This window comes from Pyxicephalus adspersus, chromosome 12 (assembly GCF_032062135.1).
Source record: "Pyxicephalus adspersus chromosome 12, UCB_Pads_2.0, whole genome shotgun sequence".
Classification (NCBI taxonomy): domain Eukaryota; kingdom Metazoa; phylum Chordata; class Amphibia; order Anura; family Pyxicephalidae; genus Pyxicephalus; species Pyxicephalus adspersus.
In genome coordinates this window covers 42,515,192-42,542,843 of record NC_092869.1, presented here as the reverse complement: position 1 = coordinate 42,542,843, position 27,652 = coordinate 42,515,192, and the positions used below count along the sequence as shown (strand labels likewise).

The window sequence follows — 27,652 nt, the reverse complement described above, 5'->3', positions numbered from 1 at the left end:
TTGTCATTAATAACGTTTGGTATCCTGTTTTTCTTTTATTTTATATATAAATTCTAATGTAAATGTGATACAATTTAATGACACCATGTGACCTCTATGCACAGTTCATAACATTCATTGGAAGATCCCCTGAAGAAGCTGATATACGAAACGAATCGGGAAAATGAATCAAGGATATTTGTCTCTAGTAAATAGGTTTTTTTAATCCCAGTGACATTAACTTGGGATCAACCTACTTAAGTTGTTCACTTGTATTATGTACAAACTAATGTGCTTGATATGATGTTGAATACAACGTATCTTAATACAACTGTTTGCCAAAAAAACCAATCTTTTCTTCCTCTTTATTTTCATGTATTCCCACTAGTGGGGTTGGCTAACGATGACTTGTCACAATATAGGTAGATCTTTTTCTACGATTCTAAAGAGACCCTGTCACCAGACTATTTGTTTTCTACAGTATTCCAATAAGGATATGTGAGCCTTTAATGTGTTATTGGCCTGGACAATCCTCCTATAGAATCTGAAATCCCTGAGACTGCTGCTGGTTGCTGCCACTTGGATGTAATGTCTGCAAACGTGGAGCAATCACTCCCTCCGAACCAGACCTTGACCTTTTTATCATGGGGGGGCCCCTTTAAATAAATGTCAGCTTTTCTATAATTATACCCCTTCTATAATTACTATATCCCCAGCTCACAGTATATTAGTGTGGTGGTCAGTGGGAAGAATTCCTCTTACATTGCTGGCCATTGGGAAGAATGTCAACCTTACAGATAGCCGAAAAGATCATTGGTGTCACTTAAACTGACCTGAGAATCACAAACTGCTCATTGCTCAAGGAACCCCAGCAACGTCTGGAGGAACCCTGGTTAAGAAATCCTCATTCACTCCTGCAGGTAGTTGAGGAGATTGGCCAGCACAGACAGTAATAAGCTATGCCTAGAATTTGCTATAGCTGTCCTGCATCACCCCTCGCCAAGTTTTGAGGGGATCTTTTTGCTCAGTGGCTGATTCTTTTTTGTTACAAATCTCAATAGGATTTCCTGAAGAAGCGGATCATGTCCGCGAAACGCTTCAAATATGATTGAGATTATTATTATTAAACAGGAGCCAACATATTGTGCAGCGCTGTACATTAAATAGGATTGTACAATTGGTATAGTTATGTGAATATGAATGAGACTATAACTATGTGAAGAATCGCTTCAAATGTTTTTAAGCATCCAAGTAAAATATTTAAAGTTGTATTTTTAACTTAATTGATCCCTATGAAGTCCCATATTCTGTTTTGTTTCTGTGTTTATTCTTTTGGATATGTGCCATGTATCTTTATTGAATTGCTGAAATGGATACAAGCTTTATGGATAGGAAGGTGTAATATTAGATAACTGGGTAATGTACAAATCTAGGTGATATTGGCTATCTCTTGGACTTGATTTTGGTTGTGAGGGTGAAATAAATATACTGGCATGATGATAAGTTTCTTATCGTAGATAATGTGCATTTTGGCTGCTGCATGTGGTGAGCATTGCTTTTGATTTAGATCGTCATCGGTGAATCCTTTGTTTTTTTTATTTTAATGGGTGTCAGAGCTGCTGCACTCTCAATGCTCCCCCCTACCCCATCTGTCTTCTTGTCCATTATTTCCCAACTGGTTAATGATTTATTACTGTCCTTATCTTTTGGTGACTTTGTTTACATTGAATGGAACAGGTGTGTATTTTGGAACAGTAAACATTTTTTAGGCTTGTGTAACCTTTTAGAAGGGAATGGATAAAAAAGTTCAGTGTTGGGTTTTACATACAGGTTATATATGTATTCTATAGATTTCTCTTGTATATTGGACAGCACAGTCAGCATTCCGGAGGAACGGCTTTTGAAACCATGCGGAAATACGTTCATTAATGCAATGAATGAGATCTGCATTGATGAGTTGGGTTGCTGGTTTTACCCAATGGCACCAAATGCTCTGCACTACAATATCTTTAAAGGTGCAGCATGCACAACTCTTGGTGCAGTGTCCTAGGTTGGGCAGCAAAGTTAATGGGCTGTCGTAATGCAAAATTCTACAATTACAAAAAAAAAATGTAGTGCATTGTCATAATAGGAACAGGCAACTTAATCCAAATGGGTTGGCCACAATGCATTAAAGACCAAGCAAAGGTTCTATCTCCTGCTCACTTGGTACAGATGCAAACATGGAAGTTTTATCTGGAGATTGACTTTATTATGCTATGCAATTTAAATAAAGGACTCGGCACTGTTACAATATGTGCTGAATACAGGTTTTACCTGTCTGTAGAGAGCAAAAAAGGAAATTTACACAGTCCATTCATCAGGACGCTATGTAAATTTTTTAGGTTATCTGTGCCCGCTGTGAGTCATTATATGCGGGGAAGTGTAAGCCGCAGATAACGGTTTCTTATTGAAGGGAGAATGCAAACTGAATAACTTTGGTATATTTATTCTGGCTGTTCTTCAGACCCATTTCATGTTTATTCTTTAAATTATCTGTTCATATTTTCTGCAGATTATTTACAGATCTCTAATGAATGAGTAGGCTGCCGTCTCAATGATGTCACCGGTCTCTAGCGAATGGGTAGGCTGCTGTCTCAGTGATGTCACCGGTCTTTAGCGAATGGATAGGCTGCAGTCTTGGTGATGTCACCGGCCTCTAGCTAATAGGTAGGCTGCAGTCTCGGTGATGTCACTGGCCTCGAGCGAATGGGTAGGCTGCCATCTCGGAGATTATCAAGAAACTTCTTCCTATCAAAATAACTTGGGGGTTCTATCAATATAATCACTAATATAATGAGAGATTTCATTTTATGTTATAAGGTCTTTGCCAATAAATAAACTTTCTCCCAAGTCCAAGAACATAGATAAACTCTTTTATATGTGTAAATGTGCCTAATTCAGTGGTTATTTCTTTTCAAAAATGAAATTCCCTGCACTTCTACTAGACAGGAGTTCTTTGTAAACCCCTTACAACCCTCCCTACGGTTTCCTTATCTTCATTTCTCAGTACCTATCGGGGAGAAAACAAAAGTTTATCCTATTAAATTAAGTTGGCCATCATTCCGCATAGCCTGGGGATCCTCCGCACTTTTTGGCTTTGTTCGCTGACTGCCTCCCATCGTGTTCTTTGGCTGTCTGCAGAGCGGCGCTCCTCAAATTTTGACGTGACTCATGTATTATTAGATAAAACCGGGCCTAGGAAGCTTAAAACTTCAAATGCCATAATCCATTCCAGCCTTGAAAGGAAGAAGATGGACCGGCTCAGGGCATCCATTGGCTTTGTTTTTTTTGTGCTGAGGGATTTTCAGAAGGCCCCGGCCTCGTATCTAGCAGTTATTTTTACATGGAGGCCGTGCAGGAGAAGCCGAGCCGGTCAAGGTGACTTCTGCAGGCAGTTAAGTGCTCAAAATAAAGCAATTAGTCTCTGGAACTGGCAGCGTGTAACCACAACCTTCTACAATTCGAGTTATTGATTTGATTTTTTTGGGCTGGGCTGTTTTAGCTAAATTTTTTTTCAGATAAAATGACTGTAATCCTTTCTGTAAGGATGGTAATGTAATGAATGGACCTTCTGTCTGTTCCAAGAAAATGTTTTAGTTTCATGAAACATGAGGGGTGTACAGCTGCCCTATAGTTTATTTAGTGTGGAGTGTGCAAGAGTTGCAGGTTTAAATTGGGATCTGTGCCCATTGGAAAGATTCAACTCCGTGTCTTGGTGACCCTTGGAACAGAAAGTGATAGGAAAAACAAAAACTTAGTGGCTTATTTATATTAATAAACAGGATTTATATAGCGCCAACTTATTACGCAGAGCTGTACATTAAATAGGGGTTGCAAATGACAGACAAATACAGACAGTGACACAGGAGGAGAGGACCCTGCCCCAAAGAGCTTACAATCTAAGAGGTGGGGGAATTTACATGGCATAGGAGCAGAGGTCAAAAAATTCAAATTGGAACCAGTTCACTTGCTCCGGAAGGCTAACAGACACCTAATAACCAGTGTCTGCTCCATCTCGACCATGGCTGGGCTCTGCCCTACCTTATTATCTCAACAGGATACCTCTGGGGAATATTAGGAAATGGCTTTATGGTATGCAAGTCGTTTCCAAATAAACATGCCAACCTTGCTCTGAGCACCCCTTTCCTCATCATTGTATACCTATTTGAACCCAGATTCTTTCTCCCCAAAGGACAGAGGCCATCTGGTTGGCACTTTCCAGCATCCGGTAGCGCTATTTTCAGGCACAGGCTGCTAAGTTGTAGCAGCAACTTTGCCAGAGGAACTACCTAAAAAGGCCCTGACCCTTAGCCAATGTTTGACAAAATGCAATATTTCTGGGGCCAGATATGACTCCTACTAATCTTGTAATCCTTTGCTGTCTTTTGCAAGTTCTTGAAAGTTTAATTTTCCTTTGTACTCTCAAAAGTGCCCAGGCCTATTGGTGGCACCAGTATCATAAGTGGGTTGGGCAGGCGCATTAAGTCCATCCATCGTGTTGCTTTGCTTGGCCAAAATACTTCTTAGGGATACCCGCTTTGGAGAATACGGGAAACATATGGGAGGGTGTGTTGTGTAGTGTAGTCATATAAAAATATGGGTGTTTACTGAATATATGGGGCGATAGAATATGCTGCCTATGCAGATTTACATACCACATGTATATCTTGGGTGAAAAAAATTAAACGTTCTCTTAGAAAGTATCAATTGATAAGAATTTTGACTCCTTTTACATGAACCTCATTTGTTTAGTGGCCGGGGCTAATAGCGGTCACTGTGTGTATTTGTAGAATGGCATCCAGTGTCACTATAGGGCTGATCCAACATGTCACCAAGCAGCTGTCTGTGGATGTAACCTCTGGGGAATATTAGGAAATGGCTTTATGGTATGCAAGTCTTTTCCAAATAAACATCCCTGCTGCAAATTAACAATGATCAATACAGCATGATTTACCCGCAATATTTACTACATTATAGTGAAAATAGCCACTTGTGCACAGAACATTTATTTATTAGGTATTTATATTCATGCTGTAGACCTTAGCAGAGGGTATGGCTTGTTTAAATTTGAAAAGCACAGAGTAGGTAATCTTTTAATATATTGCAATTGACTACTTAGTCTGTAGATGCAGTGGCTGCATTATTTCTCTTTTCTATATGGTACTTTTTGTACTATATTTGGAATAGCAGTGTTGACACCTTTAGAGAGGATAATAGGCATAAAGTTTGAGTTTTCATTGCCATGGGTTCATGGCATGTACCTTGAATTTGCGATTCAAGTGATTTGGCCAAACATTTTGTAGTTTCTCCCCCTACAGAAATAATGGGTAATTTAAATTGATGTAATACATAAGTCGGCCCCCCTTTAGTTTCAGTACTTTTTCTGAAATCAGAACTTCTTATCTTCACAAATCCCCCCCAGTGGTTTGTAAGTCTTAATTTCTCCCATGACTCTTCTAGTTTCCCGTACGCAGATCCTCGGCACAGACAATAATTGATGTTTGGGGAGACCGCATTCCCTCCATCCTCCAGTAATATCTCTAATGGCCCATCCACGAGGTCTATGAATAAAACACAAAGCCACTGAAGCTGTATTGATTAAGTTTGGGGATTAAAGTCTCGATGCTTCAATACTCCTTGTTACTGTGATCTCCTTGTTGAGATTAACGTGTCCTTTGTGCAATATGTGGGTCACATCCCAACAATACGATCATTATTCACTGCAAGTTAAACAGTCAAATACCTTCCCGTGTCAAGTACTATTCTTCAGCCCAAACCGATCCTTGAAACCTGGCAGAGCAGAATTGCAAAGAAAATTAACTTGTTTTATTTACCTTAAAGCAACCCGTATGTTTGGCATAAAAATGCATTTTTTTGTACATTTTAAATTAAATCAAGATTTTATGTAGAGCTTTAAAATACATGCACATTTTTCATCCATTTTTATAAAAAGGATAATTGATGTGCCAGAAATCTTGTGTGTTCCCAACATCTATTTTCTGTACTGAAATCCCATGCAGTGTTGTCAGACTCATCTGCTGGACTACAAAATTCAGCCCTCTTGCTCTCTGAAGGTATGTTTGAATTTTTTTTTAACCCAGCCAAACAATGCCCCAACCTAGATTCCCAAAGGTCTACTCACATGCTGTGTGTAGGGAAAGGACTAATAAAATCCATTTCCTTCTGCAAGGAAAAAAATAATGTTGGGACGTGACCTTGAGGGGAAAGCAGGAGGTTAAGGGATGAATCTTATGCCAGCCCTTCCCTGCCATTCCATCCTTTAGAGACTCCACCACAATACCCAATATTGGAGGCTTGACACCACCGCCTCCATCATGTACCCGTGTCAAGCCCAGCCACTAGGTATAACACCAAGCAATGGTCGCATGCTCCCCTATACCTAAAAGAAGGCATTTTGCACCCCCAGCAATGAAAACAGGAACACCAATCACTCACCAAAGGGGTTTTTAATGGGCCTGAGTGGTTCCAAATGGGCAAAATGATAGCGTCTCATACTGGTTCAACCCCTTGACTCACTTATGCTTACTTTCCCGGCATCCCATTCTCCTACTATTCCAATTTCCTATGTAATATAATTGTGTAAATAAGTCTTAAAGATTCCATCCTTAGTAGAGGACCAGTTTGGGACATATATACAAAAGTGGTTCATGGAGCGGTGATTTGCAAGATTTAGTAGAAACTATAAGCGAGTTAACATGCCCAGGTTCGGTTTGCTTTAGGGCTCGGTGATCATTCATGGAAGTTCTCCAAACCCGCTGTGTTCACCACCATTGGGTAACCAGTACCAGCAGCATTGTCATTGCTTGTTATAATTTGGCAAGGGAAGCAAGCAATTGGGTTCTGGTTGTTACCCCCACGATCATTAGTTTGCAAACTTAACACCTAAAGTGTTCCGTGAAATTACAGCAATTATAATTATTAATATTATTAATAATAATAAACAGGATTTATATAGCTCCAACATATTACGCAGCGCTGTACATTAAATAGAGAAACCTCATCCCTATTGGAAACATTTTAGATCTAGAAATTGCCCTTCAGGACCGCACATGAAGAAAAGATTTGTGTGACTGGACTGCGCCTTTAATTGCGTTCTTTGAGTCGGCCGTTCCGTTACACGGGAAAGCTTCAGAGTTCAGTTTACAACACCAGGAACAGGCTAAGCTGTGGAAGTTGCTTCCTGAGGAAGTGCAGTAAAACTATGCAAACATCTGTTTCAGAATTCTGCCTGGTCTGGAACAGGACTTTTGTAAATACCATAAAAAATAGTATCCAGGCATAATAAAAAGTTGGAATTCATTTTTTTTTTTTTTTTTTTATAATAAAAAGTTGGAATTCATTTTTTTTTTTTTTTATTTAAAACTGTTCAGCTTTTCAAGGACCATTGGACTGATGCAAATATTTGCAGATGTTTCACATAAAGGGTTCGTCTTCTCTTTTCATACCCTTTTCCATCCTATACCATACATTAGAATATAATGGCGGTCTCTTTGCCAAGTTTGGCCATGTATTGGGGGCCATTAATTCTGCATGGCTGATCCTGTGTCCTGCACACAGGAAGATGGAATGTCGCCAGGCCCTGGGCATTCCATAGGAATGATTCTCTCTACTTGAGCACTTGAGGGATGTGCTTCAATTTTTAAGTGTATTTAAAGCTGAAACATGCTGAATAAATATTTCCAAAAGAGAGGCCTGTGGCTTCGGTCTCCATATTTGCTCACAACCTGTTCTCTTTAAACATTGGCACAGGGTTATAGATTAGAAGGATTTTTATATGCAAACTTTTTGGGGCTGAAAGTCCAATGCTAAGCTCTACATGTGAAGAGTAGGGTGCACCCATCTGCCCATCATCTGGTGGTACACACTGATTGCTGATTTCCACTTTCAGCTGGTGTGTAGCCATTCTGGAAAGCAGATTCTTTGTTTTTTTTATAGGGAAGGCTATACAATTTGCCTGGCTATTTCTGTGGCACATTACCATACCTTTCATTGAATGGGTATCCAATGCTCCAAACACTGGACCTGTGCAAATTTTACGATAGCACATCAATTCAATATAGTGTGGCATATATATATAGTTATTATAGTGCAATGAAATCAAAGATGTACTGAGGTGCCATTATGAATAAATGGCCATGCTATGTGTAGTATGCACATTATTCTGCAACACACAAGTGAATAGAACCTAACATTTAAATGGATTTTTTTTTTTTTTTTGACTGGATGATTGAAACAAATTATCACACCCTTTATTAAGTGACGATTCTCCACTCCTTTAGTAAATCAGTGTTCTTGTATCTCTGATTGTGTCTGGCAATATGTGATTTCTCATTTCATGCAAAGTGACCTCCCCACAACTTTCACTTTCTTGCATACTCAAACCTCCCCCCTGGGAGACAAGAAAACCATTATGAAGGGGGAAGTGATGTATAGTAAATTTCCATGAATTTTCATCATGCAGAACACGCTGTCACATGGGCCGGTCAGGAAAGGGTAGGGGACTTGGTTGTGTAACAGAAGGGGAAATGCCTGTGAATGAAACAATCTCTAATATTAGTCCTGAGTGATGAGTTTCATCATGACTCAAAGCAAAGTTATTTATAATGTAAAGTTGCACGTCCACCAATAAATTAATGCTGTCCAGGAATTGCTGCAAAAGTCAGTCCATTTGGTTTACTTCTAAAGCAGCCCTGGTATTAATTAGGTAAACTTCAGCCAGCAGCCCCTCTAAAAGAAATTCATTAGTACTGGTACAGAGGGAGCCGAGTCCATTCTTTGCTTTCTTGCAGATTTATGAGCGCAACAGCTTTTTCAACTCTTCTTGGTGTGTTAGGGACCAGATCTGCTGCCTAACCTAGAATGGCTGTCAGGAAGAACCACAATGTGTATTTGGGGGTCCCTATCTGATACACCCAAAAAAGTTCATAGCCATGGCCAGAGAGCAAATAATTCACAATCTGCAAGAGTATTTTGTGCGGCAAGGTCCTTTACTTAGGTTCAAGGAGTAAATGGAGACTTTATATAGTTTTGCCTGCCCTGGAAAACAAACCTAGGAATTGAATAAAGATGATGGGGGTTATCAGCATTAGGTATAGTGTCAAAGAGTGTGTATTAATGACATATAATTGTTGTTAATTGCCAATACTGAGGAAATTCAATAGTGCAATTATGCTATTGTACAATATGTATGCCAATAATACACAGAAAAATTACTCTTTGTCTCTATACCTAATGCTGAAAAAGCCCTCTTTATTTAATTCCCAATGCACAATCTGCACAGAACACAATTGGAAGATCCAACAAAGCTGATTTATTAAACGAGAACATAATCTTCACTTAATACTGAGTGTGAATATTAATTTCAATTATCCACTCATTTAAAAGAAACACCATATAGTGATTATCCCTTGAAATGTTAGGTCCTATTCACACATTTGCTGCAGTGTATTGATCATACCACACATTGGATCACGCGGTGCCATTCATTCTTAATGGCCCTGAAGAGCTTGCAATCTAGGAAATGCATAGGCATTGTGCAAGTATAGATACCTTGCATTCCTATGCTGCTGTATTCATATTATCTGCTTGCTACTAATGTACAGCATTGCCTTCTGAAAACAGAAGTACCAGAAGTACTGCTGAGTGGTATTCAACACCAATATCAAAAGTAAATCTTTCGCTTCCGCTACATTGACGTTGGCCATTTGTCCTCCGCAGCAAACATGCTGAACGCATGAGGATGTGATCATGTGACCTATCATGCCGCTGCTGAGTGATGAAGAGCTGCATTTGGCAACCACTGCCCTTTTGCCTGGTTTAACCCTTTCCTGGGGCTGTTATTAGGGCAATTGGAACAAAGCTATTCCACCCAGAGCATCTGACCACCATCCAAGCAAAGCTGTAGCACCCCAACCACCCCATTTCCTAAAGTGGCAATCTAAGTACATTTATTAGACTGTATATTGAAATATAATTTTTATCATACAAAGTGCCACCCTATGGATCAGGGAAGTGACTCAGCCTAGGTTAAGATGATGTGCAGTTTGCTGCTAGTGGAAGAATTTCCTCTGTCTCCTTAGTGATAAGATTGCAACATTGTAACTTTTTTTTAGAAGTTGAGAGGTGAGAGATATTTCGTAATAAAGCCAACAGCTATACAGACATTGGGATTTGAATTCATTTCAGTGCAGGAACTAGCTAGTGACCCTGTATGATTCCTGAACAAATATGGCGCTCTTCTTGGGGGAAAAAAGCAAATTAGGTCTTTGGTAATGGGCAGTTTTAAATCACTGACATACCAATGAAAAAATCTAATGCTAGGTCCACATTGCCTTGGTGTTGGTAACTAATTGCTGAGCCTTATGCATATGCACTCTTTGAATTAAAACTTTGCTGGCCAAAAATGTTACCTTTTTGGCTGAAGTGGGGTTTATAAGTGGAATACCCCCTCCGTGTTCACAGGGACAGTTTTAGGGAATTGACTCTTCTGGAGTAGTCAAACTTTGTAGCACTGCAAATAAATACAAATAAATGGGGGAAAAAGTACGCATTATTGACTTGTTTTGTATGTGTTTTTACCTGAATTTTGGTGATAGGTTCTCTTTAGGATAAATTGTTAAATTCCAATGTATTCCTGAGGGTTTCCCAAGCTGCACTGCACACCTGTTGCATGTCGGGTTGCCCGGCCATAATAATTTGAAATCCCATACGGTCACAGAGGGGGTTAACTTTCCCCTGCTGCCTGCCAAGAAGTCTTAATATAATTGAAGCTCTGTCTGTTGCAGGGACTTTCAGCGTTCTACACGGATTTAGTCCTGCAAATTCCAAAAACATTTTGTTCCAACCGGATCTTTTTTGTTCTTGTCAAATGAGGGATAGAGAGAAAATTTACCAGATTAATTGGGCAGTAGAAAATATACAGCTATATATGTATAAAGAGACCCTGTCATTAAATAATGTTCTCCAAAAAATTGTTACGTAAGATTTCCAATCTGTTTTATAAATGACATTTATTTTTATTTCCTAAGCAGTCAGCTTGTTTGCATGTCTTTACTTCTGATGGGGGCTGTAGCCTCCGGTCACATGATTCTGTGTTGTATTCCTCCCGAATGTGTGTGGGAGTAGATTTTCATAAAAACTGGTAAAGATCAACTTTGTTGAAGGTGAATAATTTCACTTGTGGACTGTATTCCCCAATATCTTTGTATCTCTATCACAACATCTCCAAAATCCACCCCTACCTGCCCCCAGAGACCACCAAACTCCTTGTACACCCTCTTATCTCTCGTCTGGACTACTGTAACCTCCTCCTCTCTGGTATTCCACTAACCCGACTCTCTCCTCTACAATCTGTTATGAATGCTGCAGCCAGACTCATCCATTTTTCCACCTATTTACCCCATACACAGCCCTCCCACCGCTCCCCTTCTGTTGCCTCTCTTTGTAGTTCTCTTCATTGGCTTCCATTTAACCTTTGAATCAACCTAAGACCTGGTAAAAAAAAAATCCCCCCCCCAGCTGCTCTTTTCACTCCTCCAATGACCTACTAATGACTTCCTCACTCATAACCTCATCACACGCACGGCTCCAAGACTTCTCTAGAGCTGCCCCAACTCTCTGGAATGGTCTTCCTCATCCTATCCGGCTTGCTCCTACTTTCTTCTCATTTAGATCACTCAAAATCCATCTTTTCAAACTTCCCTACCCTTCTTCTGTCTTTTGAAACCCTCACTACTTCCCACCATTCCATATCCCCCCTCCTATTGCATGATACTTCCCCCCCCTCCTAGATTGTAAGCTCCTCAGGGCAGGGTCCTTTCCTCCTGTGTCACTATCTGTCTGTCATTTGCAACCCCAATTATAATGTACAGCGCTGCGAAATATGTTGGCACTATACAAATCCTGATTATTATTATTAATATTATCTATAATAAGACTCACTTCCTCTTGTGTTTGGTGACTCTTCCTTCCCCCCAAGGTTGTAATGAGGGTGCTGCTTTCTACATACCTCCCAAAAGTCTCTAATTTAGAGGGATAATTCTTTGTGCAATCTGTTGATTGCTATATTAAATTCATTTCCAGCATAAACCAAACATAGTAATAGAAAAAACACTTGGCCAATTATTTATTGCGTTTTTAGTCCGTATATCCAGGGGTGTCCTTTTCCTGCATCTTTTGTGCTGAAGGGTGTTCTTCTTTCCCATCTAAGAAAGCTAAGAGATTTCTTTCTACCAGATAGATCTCACAGCTGTTTGTTTAATCAGCACCATGGAGAACCCACATCGGAAACATTACAGCCATTATTTTGGATTTGTAATGGTTGCAGCATATGGGTGGAGTGGAGATCTTGTGATTGGAGTCCTCACAAGTTGGAAGAAGCTCGGGTGTTGCAGCTTGTTAGAGAACATACAAAATTGTGATAGCCGTTTTGGGAGACAATGACAAAACCTCTGCTATTGGTTTGGTGATGCTCCATAGATTTTTATCTGAGGGTTTGGCCCTGATAAAACATAACAGTCCATCTAGCTTTATGCAGATAGAATGTTCCTCTTTTTTTTTTTTTTCTATGGTCTCAGTCAAGTACATTTGCTGTTAAAAAGTTTTGCCCATCCAAAAATGGATTCTCTAATAATTCCCATCTCTGGTCACCTTGGTGTGTTCTACCTCCACCTTTTTATATAAAAAAAAAGAAGAAAAAAAAGAATGTTGGAAATGCCCCCATGATGGGCACAGCTGGGGTGCAAACTTGGCTCAAGGTTGGTAGCGGTCCCTCATAATAGGCATAGTGGATGTGCAGACCTAGAAGCTTTGCAGAAGGATACCCTCAAAGGAGCACAGTGGGTATACAAATCTGGGAACTCATTTTGGGGATGGTCGGATTCCCTCATTGGCCCAGCAAGTGTACAGATCCTGAAACTTGGCACAGAGATAGTGGGAACTCGTAATAGGAATGGCAGGTGTGCAGACCCGAAATGAATTATGGGCATGATGGGTGACCCTTATAGACCCCAGAACTAGTACTTTGGCACAGGTATGGTGGATGCCCCCATAATAAGCACTGCAGATATACAGAGCTAGGAACGATGGGCACATCATAATAGGCACAACTGGTGTACAAACCCAAAAACTCGGCACAGGAATGGTGGGTGCATCTCATAATGGACGCCACAGATGTGCAAAGATGGGAATTCTGAGAGATCAGCAGAGATCTCATCAAAGTTCCTGAGAAATTGAAACCATATGGTGGCTGATCTCTTTACCATCTACCAAGCATTAAAATATCACTTTTGGATGGACGGACTCTTTAAATCCCCAAAACGGCAGCTGAAAGATTTAATTTTTTAGCTGTCGCAAAGGCATAGAATTTGGTTGTTATCAGCAACTAAACAGATACTAAGCAAATTCTAGTCTTTTCAATCCCCGCGTCCCCCTTTTTGGGTTTTCTATAAATGTTGCAAGGCTTGTCAGAATGCCTTCTATTCTATTCTATTCTCTTTTATATTGTAGTATAATATATTGGTATATGTCACCTGTGTAGTCTTTGTTTCAGGGTTTTATCTGGTTCTAATAAGGAATCTTATTTGCTTGCAAAAGCAGACTTATTCCATGATGGGAATGGAGCTAGATAAATTGTATGCAAACCCGAACAATGAGCTTCTCTTACATGTCCTCATCTTGTTTGCTATATATACCATTAAGAGTTTTGTTATCTGTTCATTAAGTCCAACAATTACCTGTTAATCCACCTAGGTTACCCATGTTCTACTTTTATGTACAGAAGGGGCAAAAAATAAAGGTTTCCATGGATTGGTGGACCCGTAGCAAACATCTAGTCAAATTTTGTTCTTCACATGCAGGCCATGGAATTTTTATAGTACTTTTTTCCAAGATGGAATTATGGGAGTTGTCAGGGTGGGTCTTCTTCTGGAACATTGTTGGATCTATAAGGTGAAATTCTTGTGGCCAAATGTAGATAAGTTGGAGACTTAACTGGAAAGGCCAGCAAGCTATGCAGATCCTTGATGAGGAAGAGTTGCTCGGTAACTTTGTTCGGCATGATAAAACTCTCGTTATATCATCTCCAGAGTTCTGGAAAGAATTTCTACAGCCAGACTTCAGCAACATGCTGTTTTATAGGACTTCCATGCACTGTTTGCCAAGTAATTCTAGGAGGGGCCCAAGGACCAGATACATACACATATTTCTTGCTTAAAGCCCCCTGATTATTGATGGCTTTTTTGCCAAGGTTTCTGCTTTTTCCATTTCCTTGATGGATTGTATAAGAAGATCAAAATGTAATTCATCTTCCAAAAATTCAGTCCAGCTAATGGCTGCAGCTCATGTGTGTATGGATGGGTTTTTGACCCTTTCAGAAGAAGTGGATCTGTAAAAAGTAAAGTATCTGCTTTGAATGGTGTTGATCTGGTGTTGCAATGCTCTGCAGGCCAGTGTTATCTACAGGATGGAGTCTATGTTCTGCTGTTCTCTCTTAGCCAACTAATGAGTGTTAGTTCTCTGCTTCTTTTATCTTTTTTGTTTATTTGTGGCTAAATCTTCTGAAGAGTCTCTGATCCTGAAGCTTTTCCTATCAGCTGTGAAGTGGAGGACAGGAGATCAATACCCTCTTTGTACAGAGATTTGTAGCTTGGATGGTGTCCTGGAGATAGTGAAGCTAATCTGGTTTCATGGTGGGGAGGGAAAGTGCTGTTTTGGCGTCTGATAAGAATTGTAATGATAGCTAGGAATGTAGCATCTAAATTGTTTTACATTTGGCTAACCATAAAGATCAGATGTTGGTTGCCATGTCTTTCCATTTTCAGCTAGAGCGGATGGCTGTCTCCTGTCTGTGGTTCAAACTGATGCCTGCCAGGTAGATGCTCCTTTGGTGATTAATTTACCGTTTTAGAAAGGTTTTACTATTGTGGTCAGTCCCTGGGACTAAAGAGTATTACCGTTTGCTGTCCTTACTAAACACAACTTGCTTGGGCCAAAACAAGCCAGAGTACAACTTGGCTTCATGGTGGCTTTTGACTTTAAGACCTCAATGCTGCAATGCCACATGCAAAAAAATCTTTACTTGCTATTCACTGAAATAAGAAACAATTTGCCAAACTTTTTTCCAACGTGAAAGTGTTGATGCCCTACATTTTAATAATGTCCATCTTTGCATAGATGCCGTAATGGTAAACCGATTTCAAGTTATGGAAGCTTCCACCAATCATTTGTGTTTATGGAAGCAAATAAAACATTGTTCAAGAGATCTCTCTATTACAACTTTAATATCCCAATGGAGTGAGGGAGAAAATTAGTCACATTCTTTTTTGGGACGAAAGATGAAACATTTCAACATATGTCACCTACACTGGCCAAGGAGAACACAAGGTCCCAATGGTGATGAGTTGATGGACTGGCAGATGTCCTATATTGTTTGCATGTTTTGGAGTTGATTTGTTGGAGCACTGGATTCCAATCTTGGAGAATGTGCTAAAAAAAAGGTCATTGGTAATGTGAGACTCCTAAAGGGTGCAAAGATGACTAGTAACATGGAATACCTACAGGGTCCCTAGATGATGGCTAACATGTGGCTGCCTACAGGCACCATAGATTAATGACCTAGGAAGCCTACAGGGTCACTGGATAATTGCTATTGTGTGGGATGTCTACAGGTTGCCTAGATAATTGGTATCCTATGAAATGCTTATAGGGTCGTGGGAGAGTCCGCGTATGAAAAGTTGGAGGATGAGAGTGTGAATCCTTAGTAAATCAAATTACTTGTCACTTAATCAGAAAACTGGACTGTAATGACTTTTAACTACAACCTACGAAGAACTGAACCCAAGGATTACCCACTGGTCGATCTAAACCTAAGCCCTGATGTCGGGTGGCTAGTATATGGACATGTTCATTTTTGCTCACCCTTCCTGACCAGAAGTTTTTGTTTCAACATTAGGCATTTAATGAAAGTCCCCAAGTTCTTTTTGTTTTGTTTTTTGTCCAGGATATACATCCTTTGTAGGAAGCGATGAACTGTTAAAAGGTTTGCTACGTCAGCTGGAAACAATAGAGCCGTAGACGTTTTAGCTTGCTCTATAGACCCGACTCTAGTTACCAGCATGGTTAAATTAGAATCATTTGTGTTGTGTGACAGTAGAACCCTTTATTTAAATATACCAATGCTGCTGCATGTCCTTTGTTTTTATTATTTAAATCTTGTGTTGCATTTTAATTATTCAAGCCTTTGTAGCTCCTTTTTCAGGGTGCAATTACCCCCCCCCCCCCTCCCCACCCAAAAAAGCAAATTAATACCATTTATTTCCTTTAATAGGGGTCACGTTACCACAAAATCTCCTACTTATATACAAGCAGCAATTTCGAAGGGGTTTGGAGACCAATAATGAGGCCCTAAAGTATTGAGAGCAATAGGTAGTGCTTGCAAAATGAGAAATTGCCCATGGCAGCCTCCATGTTTCTCAAGAAATGTTTCCTTTAAACGCAGAGCTAATATTGTAGCTGTGGCCAGGATTCTGAGGTCTTCCTCCTGTGTGGAATCTGTACACTCTGGAGTCCGCACACTTCAGACATGATGTAAGACCTCTTTTTACCAGATGCATCCCTTACACAATGGAAAACCAATATTTATAAATCATGATTCAGCCTGAAAACTCTTTTCTATAAATGCACGTTTAGGCTTTTTATGGAGATAGCTAAAATCCACCCAGAAAAAAATGAAGCCCACAGGAGAGAATTCAAATGTGGAAAATATATTTTATAAGGTATTATGGACATTTTAGAACTGGAAAATTTATTATTTTCTGCACTGTGAAGGAAGCCGTTATGAGGGTTGTTACTATTGACCTGGAAAAGTTATAAAGGAACTGATTTAGGCTTATAGAATACACCAAACCCCGCCTGACTTGGTAGCCAGTTTCATGGTTACCATTTTATACCAGAACCAGTGAAAAAAAATAAAAATAGACTAAAGATGGTGATAATATGTCCTAATTTTTTGACCACAAGGCCAAATTGCTGTTGGACATCTCCTAACACAGTATTTCTCAACCAGGGTTCTTTGGTCAATTAGGGTTCCTCCGGAGGTTGCTGGGGGTTCCTTGAGCAATTTGTGACTCTCAGGTCAGTATAAGTGACACCAATGGTCCTTTTATAAAGGTGACATTCTTCCCACTGGCCAGCAAAGCTAGAAACATTTTTCCCAATGACCACCACACTAATGTACTTCAAGCCATGGATATAGTAATTATGGAAGGGGTTTCCTAAAGACCTGAAAGTTATTTCAGGTATTCTCCCATGGTAAAATTATTGAGAAACACTGACCTAACATCTCACAACTCTGGTGGTTTGGCTCTTTGATAACTTTTGAGAAAACATTAGACCAGCCGTTTTTTAATCTGGGTTCCTACTTGAGCTGTTATTATTAGACTTTACATTTGATGGTGCCTACATAGGTTTGGGTCCAATGCCATTTGCCAGAGCCATTGGCATGACATCCTTGTCCGTTACAATATCTGTAAGGGGTTAATTCTGAGCACCGTGTTAAATGGTATTCTTTCCACTGGCAATTATGGGCGTTCTTTGCAATGAGCCCTGATTTTTGCATACTTGGGTTCCCAAAGACCTAAAATTAAATTCAAGGATCCCTCTGGTTAAAAAATTATAAGAACAACTCCACTTGACAATTGTCAACGGTCCCTGGGACTAAGGAGGCATACAGTTTGCGGTTCTTACCAAAGACCAGTGTTGGGGCCAACACAAGCCAGAGTACAACTTGGTGGCTTTTGACTTTAGGACCTCAATGCTGCAATGTCACATGCCATAAATGCAAAAAAGTAAAAACACGCTTTTCACTGAGCCGATAAAGAAACATTTGCAATGCAAATTATGAATAAATCTCTGAAACTGATGCAACTCCGAAAAAATGTTGCCATCTGCATTTCCGCAAGGTGCTGTTTAAGTAACCAGTAGAGCGTCCTTGAGTCGTTCTTGACATTCGGAGTCCCTGACATGAATTACATCCATGTCGTTAGCTGATAAATTCCGCCTGGCGTGTTCTTGGCTGCATCGCCTGACGCATAAGAAGTAGATGATTATTCTCATTTGGGTCAGCTTGATGTTGAGATCCAGAGCCTGATTGAAATGCATGGTGGGTAAGCGACCCATTAAATGAAATTAACTTCTGCATCCTTGGCACAAAGGTGTCTGTTATGGAGACTTCATTCCCTAAAGAAATTGGCTGCGTAAATGGGCGATTTGAGTAATAGTCAGCTAGAGAGGAGCCATGGAAATGTTGATGAGATGATATGTAACCCAACCAGTAATATGGTAATGCTATTTCAAAAGTCATTTTTACATTTTTTGCATTTATCAGTATAATCCTTGGTGATCCTTTTCTAAAGGTCCTTGTTCAGGCCCTTCTTGTTATGGGGTGATACTGCTGTCTCCCACTATTTTCATGTATTAGTCCCTTATCTCATTGGCTTCTGCTGTGAACGTTCCAACATATTACACAGTGCACTATTGTCACCATAAGGAAGCCCACCTTGAGAAATGGTATGCAGCCATTGCTGCAGTAAATATAGACAGGTTAGATCTGCAAATAAGCTTGAAATCTGCAAGAACGAGTAAAAACAAACATTGTAATAATAATAAAAGGGCAATTGATTGATACACAGTGCTTTAGAATGTCATTCTGTTGGGCTTTACATCTTCCTAAAATTTTTTTACATTGTAGCCAATATAAAAAGTTTTCATTTTGTAAGGTGTACCTATACTTGAAGCCTTGATGAATGTGATGATATAATGTCCTGAAATGCGTTGGAAAGTTGTTTTGGCTATTAAAAATTCTTCTATCAAGAATTAAGTGCTTGTATTGGTCTATTGATGGGTTTTCTATTCCTGGTAAATGTCTGCTCCATTTGCATTAAGTTTATTTTTTTAGTCAATTACTTGTATTGATCATGTTCAAAGGGCAGCAATGGATACCAATCAAATGAATTTTTTGTTTATGATTTCACATTGATGATCCTAACACTCTTTTTTTCACTCTTGTGGTGGAAAACTGTATGGTTAGTTGCTACCAGGGACATAGCAAGCGGTGTGCCCGTCTGCAAAATGCACTGCAGATTGATGCATTTGCATTCGTATCCCTTGCCATTGTGGTGGTGGTCTTCCTTCAGAAGAGGAAAAGCAACCTCCAGGTCAAAAGACTTGTTGCTTTCAGGATGGCACTGCAATTTATTGCAACATAATGGTTCCCAGCTACTCCCAACAGGCGAGGTTTGGAGTGCAGACCGAAGGAATGTACCTGCGGTAGAACGCTGTGGTCAATGAGCATCTAAAAATGTCCCCAAAGATTTATTTGGATTGTTGTGCTTTTGCTATATTTTTTATAAATTACCAGTTGATAATACCAGCTGTGGTTGGTTATTTGTAGGGTTCCTTCTGGGTAATGCACAGGCTAATGTGTTTCATTATTCCAACAATATAAAGAGTACCCATGAATCTTTCCTACTTTATTTGCAGATGTAAAGAAAGACTGGTCTGATCACGCATTGTGGTGGGAGAAGAAGAAAACGTGGCTTCTGAAGACACATTGGACCCTTGATAAGTATGGAATCCAGGCAGATGCCAAACTCCAGTTCACCCCACAGCACAAACTGCTCCGGCTTCAGCTTCCCAACATGAAATACGTGAAGGTGAAAGTGAATTTCTCCGACAGAGTCTTCAAAGCCGTCTCTGACATCTGCAAGACTTTCAGTAAGTAGGATTGGAAGAGGGTGGGAAATGGGCATCCGTGTGAGGCACCATGCCGCTCTTCTGTTTGATGTGTTAGATTAACAAAGTGATGTTTACAGGAAGTTTCATGTCAATAAGGGAGAGGAGACCAAATAACGTGCAGTTGCCGAATATGTCACATTGGTGTGGGTCAAACTGGTTTCCTTATGAATTTATAATGGTGAATTAGGTTGCTTTTTCTTTTCGTATTCTGTAATGGAAGAGAGAAATGGGCTGTAGACTTTAAAGAGAAATATGTTTTTGTTATCTGCCCAGTCAAAGGTATGTTGGTCGTGACCAGCCATTGGGTCTACCTAGGAAATGAATAAGAAAAATGGCGGAGGAGATTGGCTAGCTTGAACATAAAATGACCGTAGACTACAGAGAGAGTTTTTATCTCCCCGATCATAGGTATGCTGGTTGTGACCAGCCATTGGGTTACAACCAGGAGATGGTAAAGAAAAATGGAGAAAGTGAATGGCTAGGTTGAACACCAGATGGCATAAAATTGTCTGTAGACTTTGTTTGAGTTGTGTGTGTTTTTTTTTTTTTTTTTTTTTTTTTAAACCGGTCTGATCATAAGCATGTCCTGGTGGAGACCAGCCATTGGTCCACCTGGGAGCTAGAATGCAAAAGGAAGTAATGGTCTAGCTTGAACACAGATAGCAAAAACTGGCTAAAGACTGTAGAATTATTTTTTTTATTAGTTTCTGGTAATTTCCAGCTGTTGGTACCTCTGTGGAATGTGGACAAAGAATTAGAGGTTGTGATTGTCCAGCATGAACTGCACACTATGGTCGAATGTTGGCTTTAGACTTTTGATACTTTTTATCCAAGATATCAGAAAATGAATGTATCACATAGCATGGGATCCCTGCCCCATCATACCACACTGCCTTTGTTAAAAGTAGATCTTATTCTTTACTCTTACTATAAAAATGCCTAGACGGAACATTCTGATGGTATTCCAGTAAAAATAAATATCTAATAACTAAATACCCGCCATCTGTACCTTTTTTTTTTTTACAAACAAGAAGGTAAATAGCTGAAGATGGCATGTATATGTCTATACTTCCACTTGTCTCCCTTATTAGGACAGAAATGTGCTCTTGCTTTGTATTGCCTTGGGTGGATCCAAAAATAAGCGATTGTACAATACTTTGAGCAACTGTTGTCACAGCTCCAAAGTTATTGGCAGCTTCTAAGTGCCTGCGGTGTAGGAAATTAGGGGGTAGCAGTTAACAACTATTTGTATCTATATTCTGTTTGTTGTTGTTGTATACTCTGTGTTTCACCAGTTTATATTTATTTTGCTGCCTTTGTTGACATTTTGCAAAAAAAAAAGGGCTTTGAGGGTCACTGGCTGCTGTGTGTGCCCCCTTCCTATACCAATCTGGAGCAATCTCTGTGCAGTTTATTTCCAGGCAGTGTACGATGGCTATAGGAGAACTATATAACAGATTGTTGTAGTGTGTCTGTGTGTGCGTGTATATGTATAAATGTTTGTGTGTGTGTATATGTATGTATATACTTGTATGTGTGTGTGTATATATATTTATTTATTTATATGGAATCATAGAACTATTAGAAACTCTGATTCAGCAAGATGGCACCATTTACCCTCTTGGGAGTTGGTCTATGAAGCAAACAATTAGCATGGCAGCTAACTCTTGGTAAAAATATGTGGATTTTGTTTTGTCTATAGTGCCAAAAAGTCTGAAACATTGCATAGTTTTTTTTTTTTAATGTAGGAACTAAGTGGCTGCTGCATGTGTAATAACTAAAGTGGTCCAAACCAGGAAAAAAATCCAGGTGCCCATCCCGCATCATGTATATCTTTGTGTAGTCTGGGCCACACACATCACAATCCTTTTAATAGTGTAAAGACCTGCTTGAATGCATTTTATTTATATGTAGTCCGATAGGATTTTATTAAAATTATGAATAAACATAATTTATATAGCGCCAACATATTATGCAGCACTGTACATTATATGGGGGTTGCAAATGACAAACCGGGTCACAGGAGGTGCACCTCGGGGGCAGGTCTATGATACCGTGCTATATTCAACTTTTTTTTTCTTCCTTAATGGAATTGGGTTTTTGGCCATGGGCACAGGTACATCACCCTTTTCCAGGGAAGCCTATCCTAGACTGTGCACTAGTTGTAGAAGGGAGTATGTGCAGTGTGCATTACTTAATCAGATCATTCATGGTCATGCATGGCGTCCTAAAGCTAATTGATTTTGCTTTTGACTTTTCTTTGCTCTACCTCCATGTCTGTATTGATTAAAAGTCAAGGGTCGTAATGTCATTTTTGAAAAGTGAAATCCAGCGTCTTCTTCGTCTTCATTAGGATTCAGGTCTCTGTTCTACTGATTGATTTTGTCTGAATGGTTTGTGTTTAATGAGCTGGTTTCAATATAGCCAATTGTGTAGAACGGCGGTGAGGACGGTCACAAACATAGTGGTCGCATTGTTGAAAAGAACGAGCCCCCTCTTGATTAGGACTGTAAGAATGTATAGCTCACAGACTGGGGATTGTGCAGAAACAATGTCTACTCTATTGCATGACCTTTTCTCGAGCGAAGCAACAGTTGCTGTACGACACTTTCATCTGGATGTCTTGCATACCAAGACTCGAAAAATGGAGTAGCAGCAATCAACTCAAGTGTGTTTATTTCTGCAGGAAAGCCTTTCCCAACATGGAAAAACCCTTGAAATTACTTTGGGTCCCAGGGAACCCATTTTAATAATTATATCTACAGCCCAGGGTACATTGGGCTCTCTACACTGAGATACAAGAATTAATGTTAAAAAATGCAATGTGAAATTTATTTGGCATTGAGTTGCTGTATATAATAAATTATTTTAAGCAATAGGAAAGAAATGTAGACCGTGAAAACTCAATAGTGTTTCCTTTATATTGGTCATCCATGGAAGGGACCCATTACACTGGGGGTCATTGGGGAAAATGCCCCCATATACCCCTTATGTGAAAGGTAGAAAGCCCTCGTTACTTAAAGAACTCCCATCATCAAACTATCTGACAGATTGCACCACTTGCAACAATAATTCAGTATCATCTGTGAAATTCTTCATCTCCAGAGTGTGTAATTCTCTATTGGACTTCCATGCATTTTGCTGGAGACCCCGGAGTATTCTCGGGTTACTTGCCGTGATGTTCCGATGTTGCATCTGTTGATATTGAGCCGCCTCTCTGTTTCCAGACAGATCTGCTCCTGTGGGATTACTCCCTTTTAAACCCAATTATCGATGAACAAGCTCCATACACATCGCTTGTCGGCAGGAGGTGACCTTGTGTGATTTCATCATAGGCGAGTTGTATTAGGAGTATGTTCGTAATGAAAATAATTGTCCCAGTAGTATGTATGTCACCTCTCTGGTTTGGGCACAGACTGGTTTTTTTGTCCTTCTGTCTGAAATTTGTCTGGCACGGTTTTGTGTACAGGCAGTACAAATAGAATATAGGTCAGAGTCCTCGTTTGTATTTGTCTAGTATGCAAGTTTTGTCATCTGCAGCCCCCATTTTGTGTACAGCGTAGCATCATATGTTGGTGCTTTATAAGTCATGCATAACAATGATGATGTGCATTCGGGGTGCATAACAATGTGCAGCATGTAGGAGTCAAATTTTTAGGACTTCTTTTCCTCTTACGTCCTCAACATCCTTTGGAAGTGCAAAATTGGTTCCCTGATACTTCTTGGGGAATGGGGTGCAGCCAGAGGGTATGGCTAATGATTATCCGTCCTTGCTTCCCATTGGCTGCCTGTTAGTCTGTTGGATAAACCATGAAAAGCATTTTATTTTCATATAGCTACACAAAATGAATGTTGATCCTGTTTGTGACACACAAAGTTTTGGGAGCTAAAAACGGAAGTCTGAGCCACCATTGCTGACCACCCCCTGGAATTTGTAGTTTTTGGCTATTATGCTCCTTCTGATTTTAATAGTCATTGACCCAGAACAAGTATGCAAGAAATTCAGAGGAAAGTCCATCTTTAGCTTATATTCTTGTTCTGGAATAGGGAGTATTAAAGGGAACAGTATTGGGATATTATCCAAGCAATTGGCTTTTCCATAAGGCGTGGATTGCTATGGCAGCTTTTAGAAAATGTTCCTTTAGGTACTTAAAACCATTGCCTGTAATATTAAGGAATAAATAAAAACCTGAACACATTTTTATTTTTGTCTGTGTCTTTCACTTCCTGACCTAGATGCCACATATAGTCAAAGGAATCTCCCCTTTTGTGCCCACTAGCTGCCCACCAGAAATTGCTTTTTAAGACCTGATTTTGGTCTGGTGTTGCAGCTATTCTCTGATTCAATGGAAAAGTCATAGAAGCAGTCGACGGTTTTGATAAATGTTGGCAACTGACTATAGGCAGGTGCGGTTTGGGCTAATCTGCTGCCAGCCATGTGGGAATTGCCAGTCAACTGCCAGTCTCCTTTAGGTTACATTGAAACACAGGTGTATCCATTGGAAGATTTTCCTTTTCCAATGCAATTGTATAATTGTGGAGTTTCCCATCACCTGGTCACCAACAGTGGTTAAACATATCCCCAGCAGAGAGGCAGCCATCCATAAATACCCAAAAAGGGATCTAATGCTCACTTAACACCGTCCAAAAAAATAGTTGTTCCCATTAGATACACTGGTGTCTATTATCTGGTATGGAAGATGTCACAACTCCTGCCAACAAATACATTTGGAGAATATCAGAAGGGAGTCAGAAAAGAACATTTAGTTTATTTTTTCTGTGTTTTATATACTCAGTAGGCTGCTCATAATAACCTCATCTTCTGACTCTGAGCTGTACAACCTCTGCTATGTTTTAATTTATGTTGGCATGGCTGTACACGACTTGCAGTGCTGGAACCAGGGAACTCATGTTGGTGTATTTTTTGCACCCCCAGTTTCAGAGCTGCTGCTAAGCTTTTAACACTTTGTACAAGCCATGCATTGGTGCATGGAAATGCCAACTTTCCCTGCTTTGCTGCATGCTGTGCTATATAAAGCATGCATTGCATTTATACAACTCATGGCAACGGGCTCAGCAACGTGTGTCCTTTAGGGCAGCCATAGTGAAGCAGGTTCTTGGGGGGCATTTGGAAGATGAGGATCATGACAACTTTTAATTTGGTGGCATCTTTTTAGATGGCAGACTGTAAAATGTTTGCAGGTAAACAATTCAGGGGACAAACTGCTCTTAATATCCTTAAATGCACCATTCGTTCCTCTTCTAGGCAGCCCAAAAGAAACGTTTACTCAAAAAATTGCTTTATAAGACCGAACTGTAATTTTGTGGATCCGTCCTTGTTTCCGGCATTCCAGTTCTGCTACATTGTTTCCAGTAAGATACACAATGGCAGCCTAAATGCTGGGGCTGTCTGTAGATAACCGCCATATTGATAAGATGGAGAATTTGATTTTGGCAACTTAATTTGATGAAATGTAATTTTCTCCTCTGCTTGTGCTCGGGTTCTTCAGAAATACATTTTGCATTGCTTAAATTGACCCAAATAGAAAAAAATACATTATTATTTTATGTCAGTGTTCAACCCAGGCAATTATTTTAAGCCAGGTAGGAAGTAATTGTATGCGGGTGGCAGCCCCTGTATTGTGACCAACTAAAAACTGGTTGGTTACTGAAAAGTGCTGGGTGGTGCACCCAGCTAAAAGGGGCCAGGGAGAACACTGCTACCTTTACCTTCTGAGAAATGTTGGGTCTTTTTTTTTTTTTTGGACCCAGCACCAAGTCAGAGCTTGGTGCTGGGTCCAACTGCCTTACATGCCGATTGCCATTACCTTCAATATCAAAATAGATTGTACTAAAACTCAATGGCAAATTGATGAGAATGCAAATCAATCAGTGTATATTCACTTGATGTCTCTACCAATATGTTTGCAACCTCCAATATTTGTTTGAACAAAAAATCAACATGTCTCAAAAACCCCACCAGATATTTCTACAATAGCAAATACATTTTCAGCCTGATTAATCAGGGTATTTATACTTGTAAAGTTAATTGACAGGTTCACTTTAGAATATTTTGCATTATATCACATTGTTTATAGACCTGAGATGATGGCCAAAATGCTGGCAGACAGACGCCACTGGCCGATTGTGATGGGTTGATTCTAAGTTCAGATTGGAAAATATTACCAGCATCAGTTTCCCATTCTACGTTGATTGCAAGCTTTGTTACTCTTGGGTTATGTTTAGACTGACAGTGCTGTTACCGCTTCCTTATGCCAATGTACCTGTCGTACCTATCTGTGCTTAATAGAAAATGAATGCCCATGAGCTGTTCATTATCACCTGCTGTCAAAAGTCCAAGTGCTGGTTGTGCCGTTGTGCCGTGGTGCAAGTGGCAAGGCAAAGGGGCAGCCGCAAGTAACTACACCGATTCCCTCTGCAGATCTGAACCTCTCCTAAAGGTGAACATGTCATGGCAGTAAAGCCTGGCCCTCTACCATTGGTCATCCTTTGGCTTCCTTATTATTTTTCTAAGATGGCAAAGGACAGCTTTTTGCACAAAGTATACAACAAAAGACACCTTTTGGTTCCCAAAGAGTAACCGTACCTCTTAACGAGGGTCACTTTGGAACCATATTCTGCTTTTATAAATTGCACCATTTGCTTGTTCATGTTGCAGCATTAAGTTTTCTCATTGCCTTTTGCTGATGACTTTTGTCTGATGCAAATCTGGATCACCATAGACATAACACGCAGGCCCACGTCATCTATCAGGCCACACACAGAACAGACAGATTAGGTATCTATCGTGAGGAGAGAGCCTTTGAAGCATAGTCATGGAGCAGATTTAGCTGTCTTGCCCCCTCTCTTGCATTCACCAGGGACATCAAAGCCTGACACCGGATAACAGGCCTGGTTTACAAGTTACTACTGCGTGACAGGAAGTGCCCACATCCAAGTGTTTCCTTATCAGAGCTTATAATGAACAATACCATTCAAAATGCTGATGACGGTCTCAATATTTTATCCTGTATTTTTTTTTATTTTTTTTTTTTGTACTGTAACTGCAAGCTAACCCTTTCCTATACAAATCATTATATACTACTGATAGAACATTTTATGTTTCATGGTTTCAGTGTTCCATTTTCGGCACATTTTGTCACTTTTGTGGTGTGTTTAGGTGTTTGTTCTATGTGTGCTGCCATGTGAGTCAGTAAATGCGTCCTGAGTCACTCCATCTGCATGTTGTTTGTGACTCACATGGTCAAAAAGATTTTCACTTCCATTTTTAACTTAAGTATAATTGCCACAAGACAAATATTGTTAAATAATTATCACAGAAAGAACGGAACGTTCTGTTATTTAAATTTTGACATGCGGGTAAAAAGTCAAGCTCTGCCCCACCTACTCGCCCTGCTTGGTATTGGTAAGTGGGGCCATGTGTCATGCAGAGGGGTTTATTGTGAGATTTGTAAAACTTTCCTTTCCTTTTGCATAATGGCACCATTACGGGGCGTTCCAAAACATATATATTGTATTGAACCACATAGGAAATTGTTTAACCCCCGTCAGGGTTATTTTTCTTTTTGGGGGTGAGGGAGTGGAGGAGCTTATTTTTGTTCTGTAGATACAACAGGAAGAAAAAGATTAGATAGAGATGGTGGCCCCTATGAAAGGAACCCCTTTTTCTGTTCTTTGAGGGTGGCCCCAGATGTAATATTTACCTTTTTCTGCTCCTTGGTGCTGGCCCAAACAAAATGAACCCCCTTTTCTGCTCTTAGGTGGTGGCCCTGATGGAAGGATACCCTTTTTCTGTTTT

General features: G+C 39.9%; 1 protein-coding gene across 4 annotated transcripts in view; it reads left to right on the top strand.

Annotated features, from left to right (window-relative positions):
• The window catches only part of FERMT2 (FERM domain containing kindlin 2), a 72,711-nt gene that overhangs the window by 5,536 nt on the left and 39,523 nt on the right, over window positions 1–27,652 (top strand). For all 4 annotated transcript variants that reach the window (XM_072428558.1, XM_072428560.1, XM_072428559.1 and 1 more), the window contains exon 3: window positions 19,579–19,812. In XM_072428558.1, coding sequence (XP_072284659.1) covers window positions 19,579–19,812 — 234 coding nt within the window. The remainder of the gene's footprint in view (window positions 1–19,578; window positions 19,813–27,652) is intronic.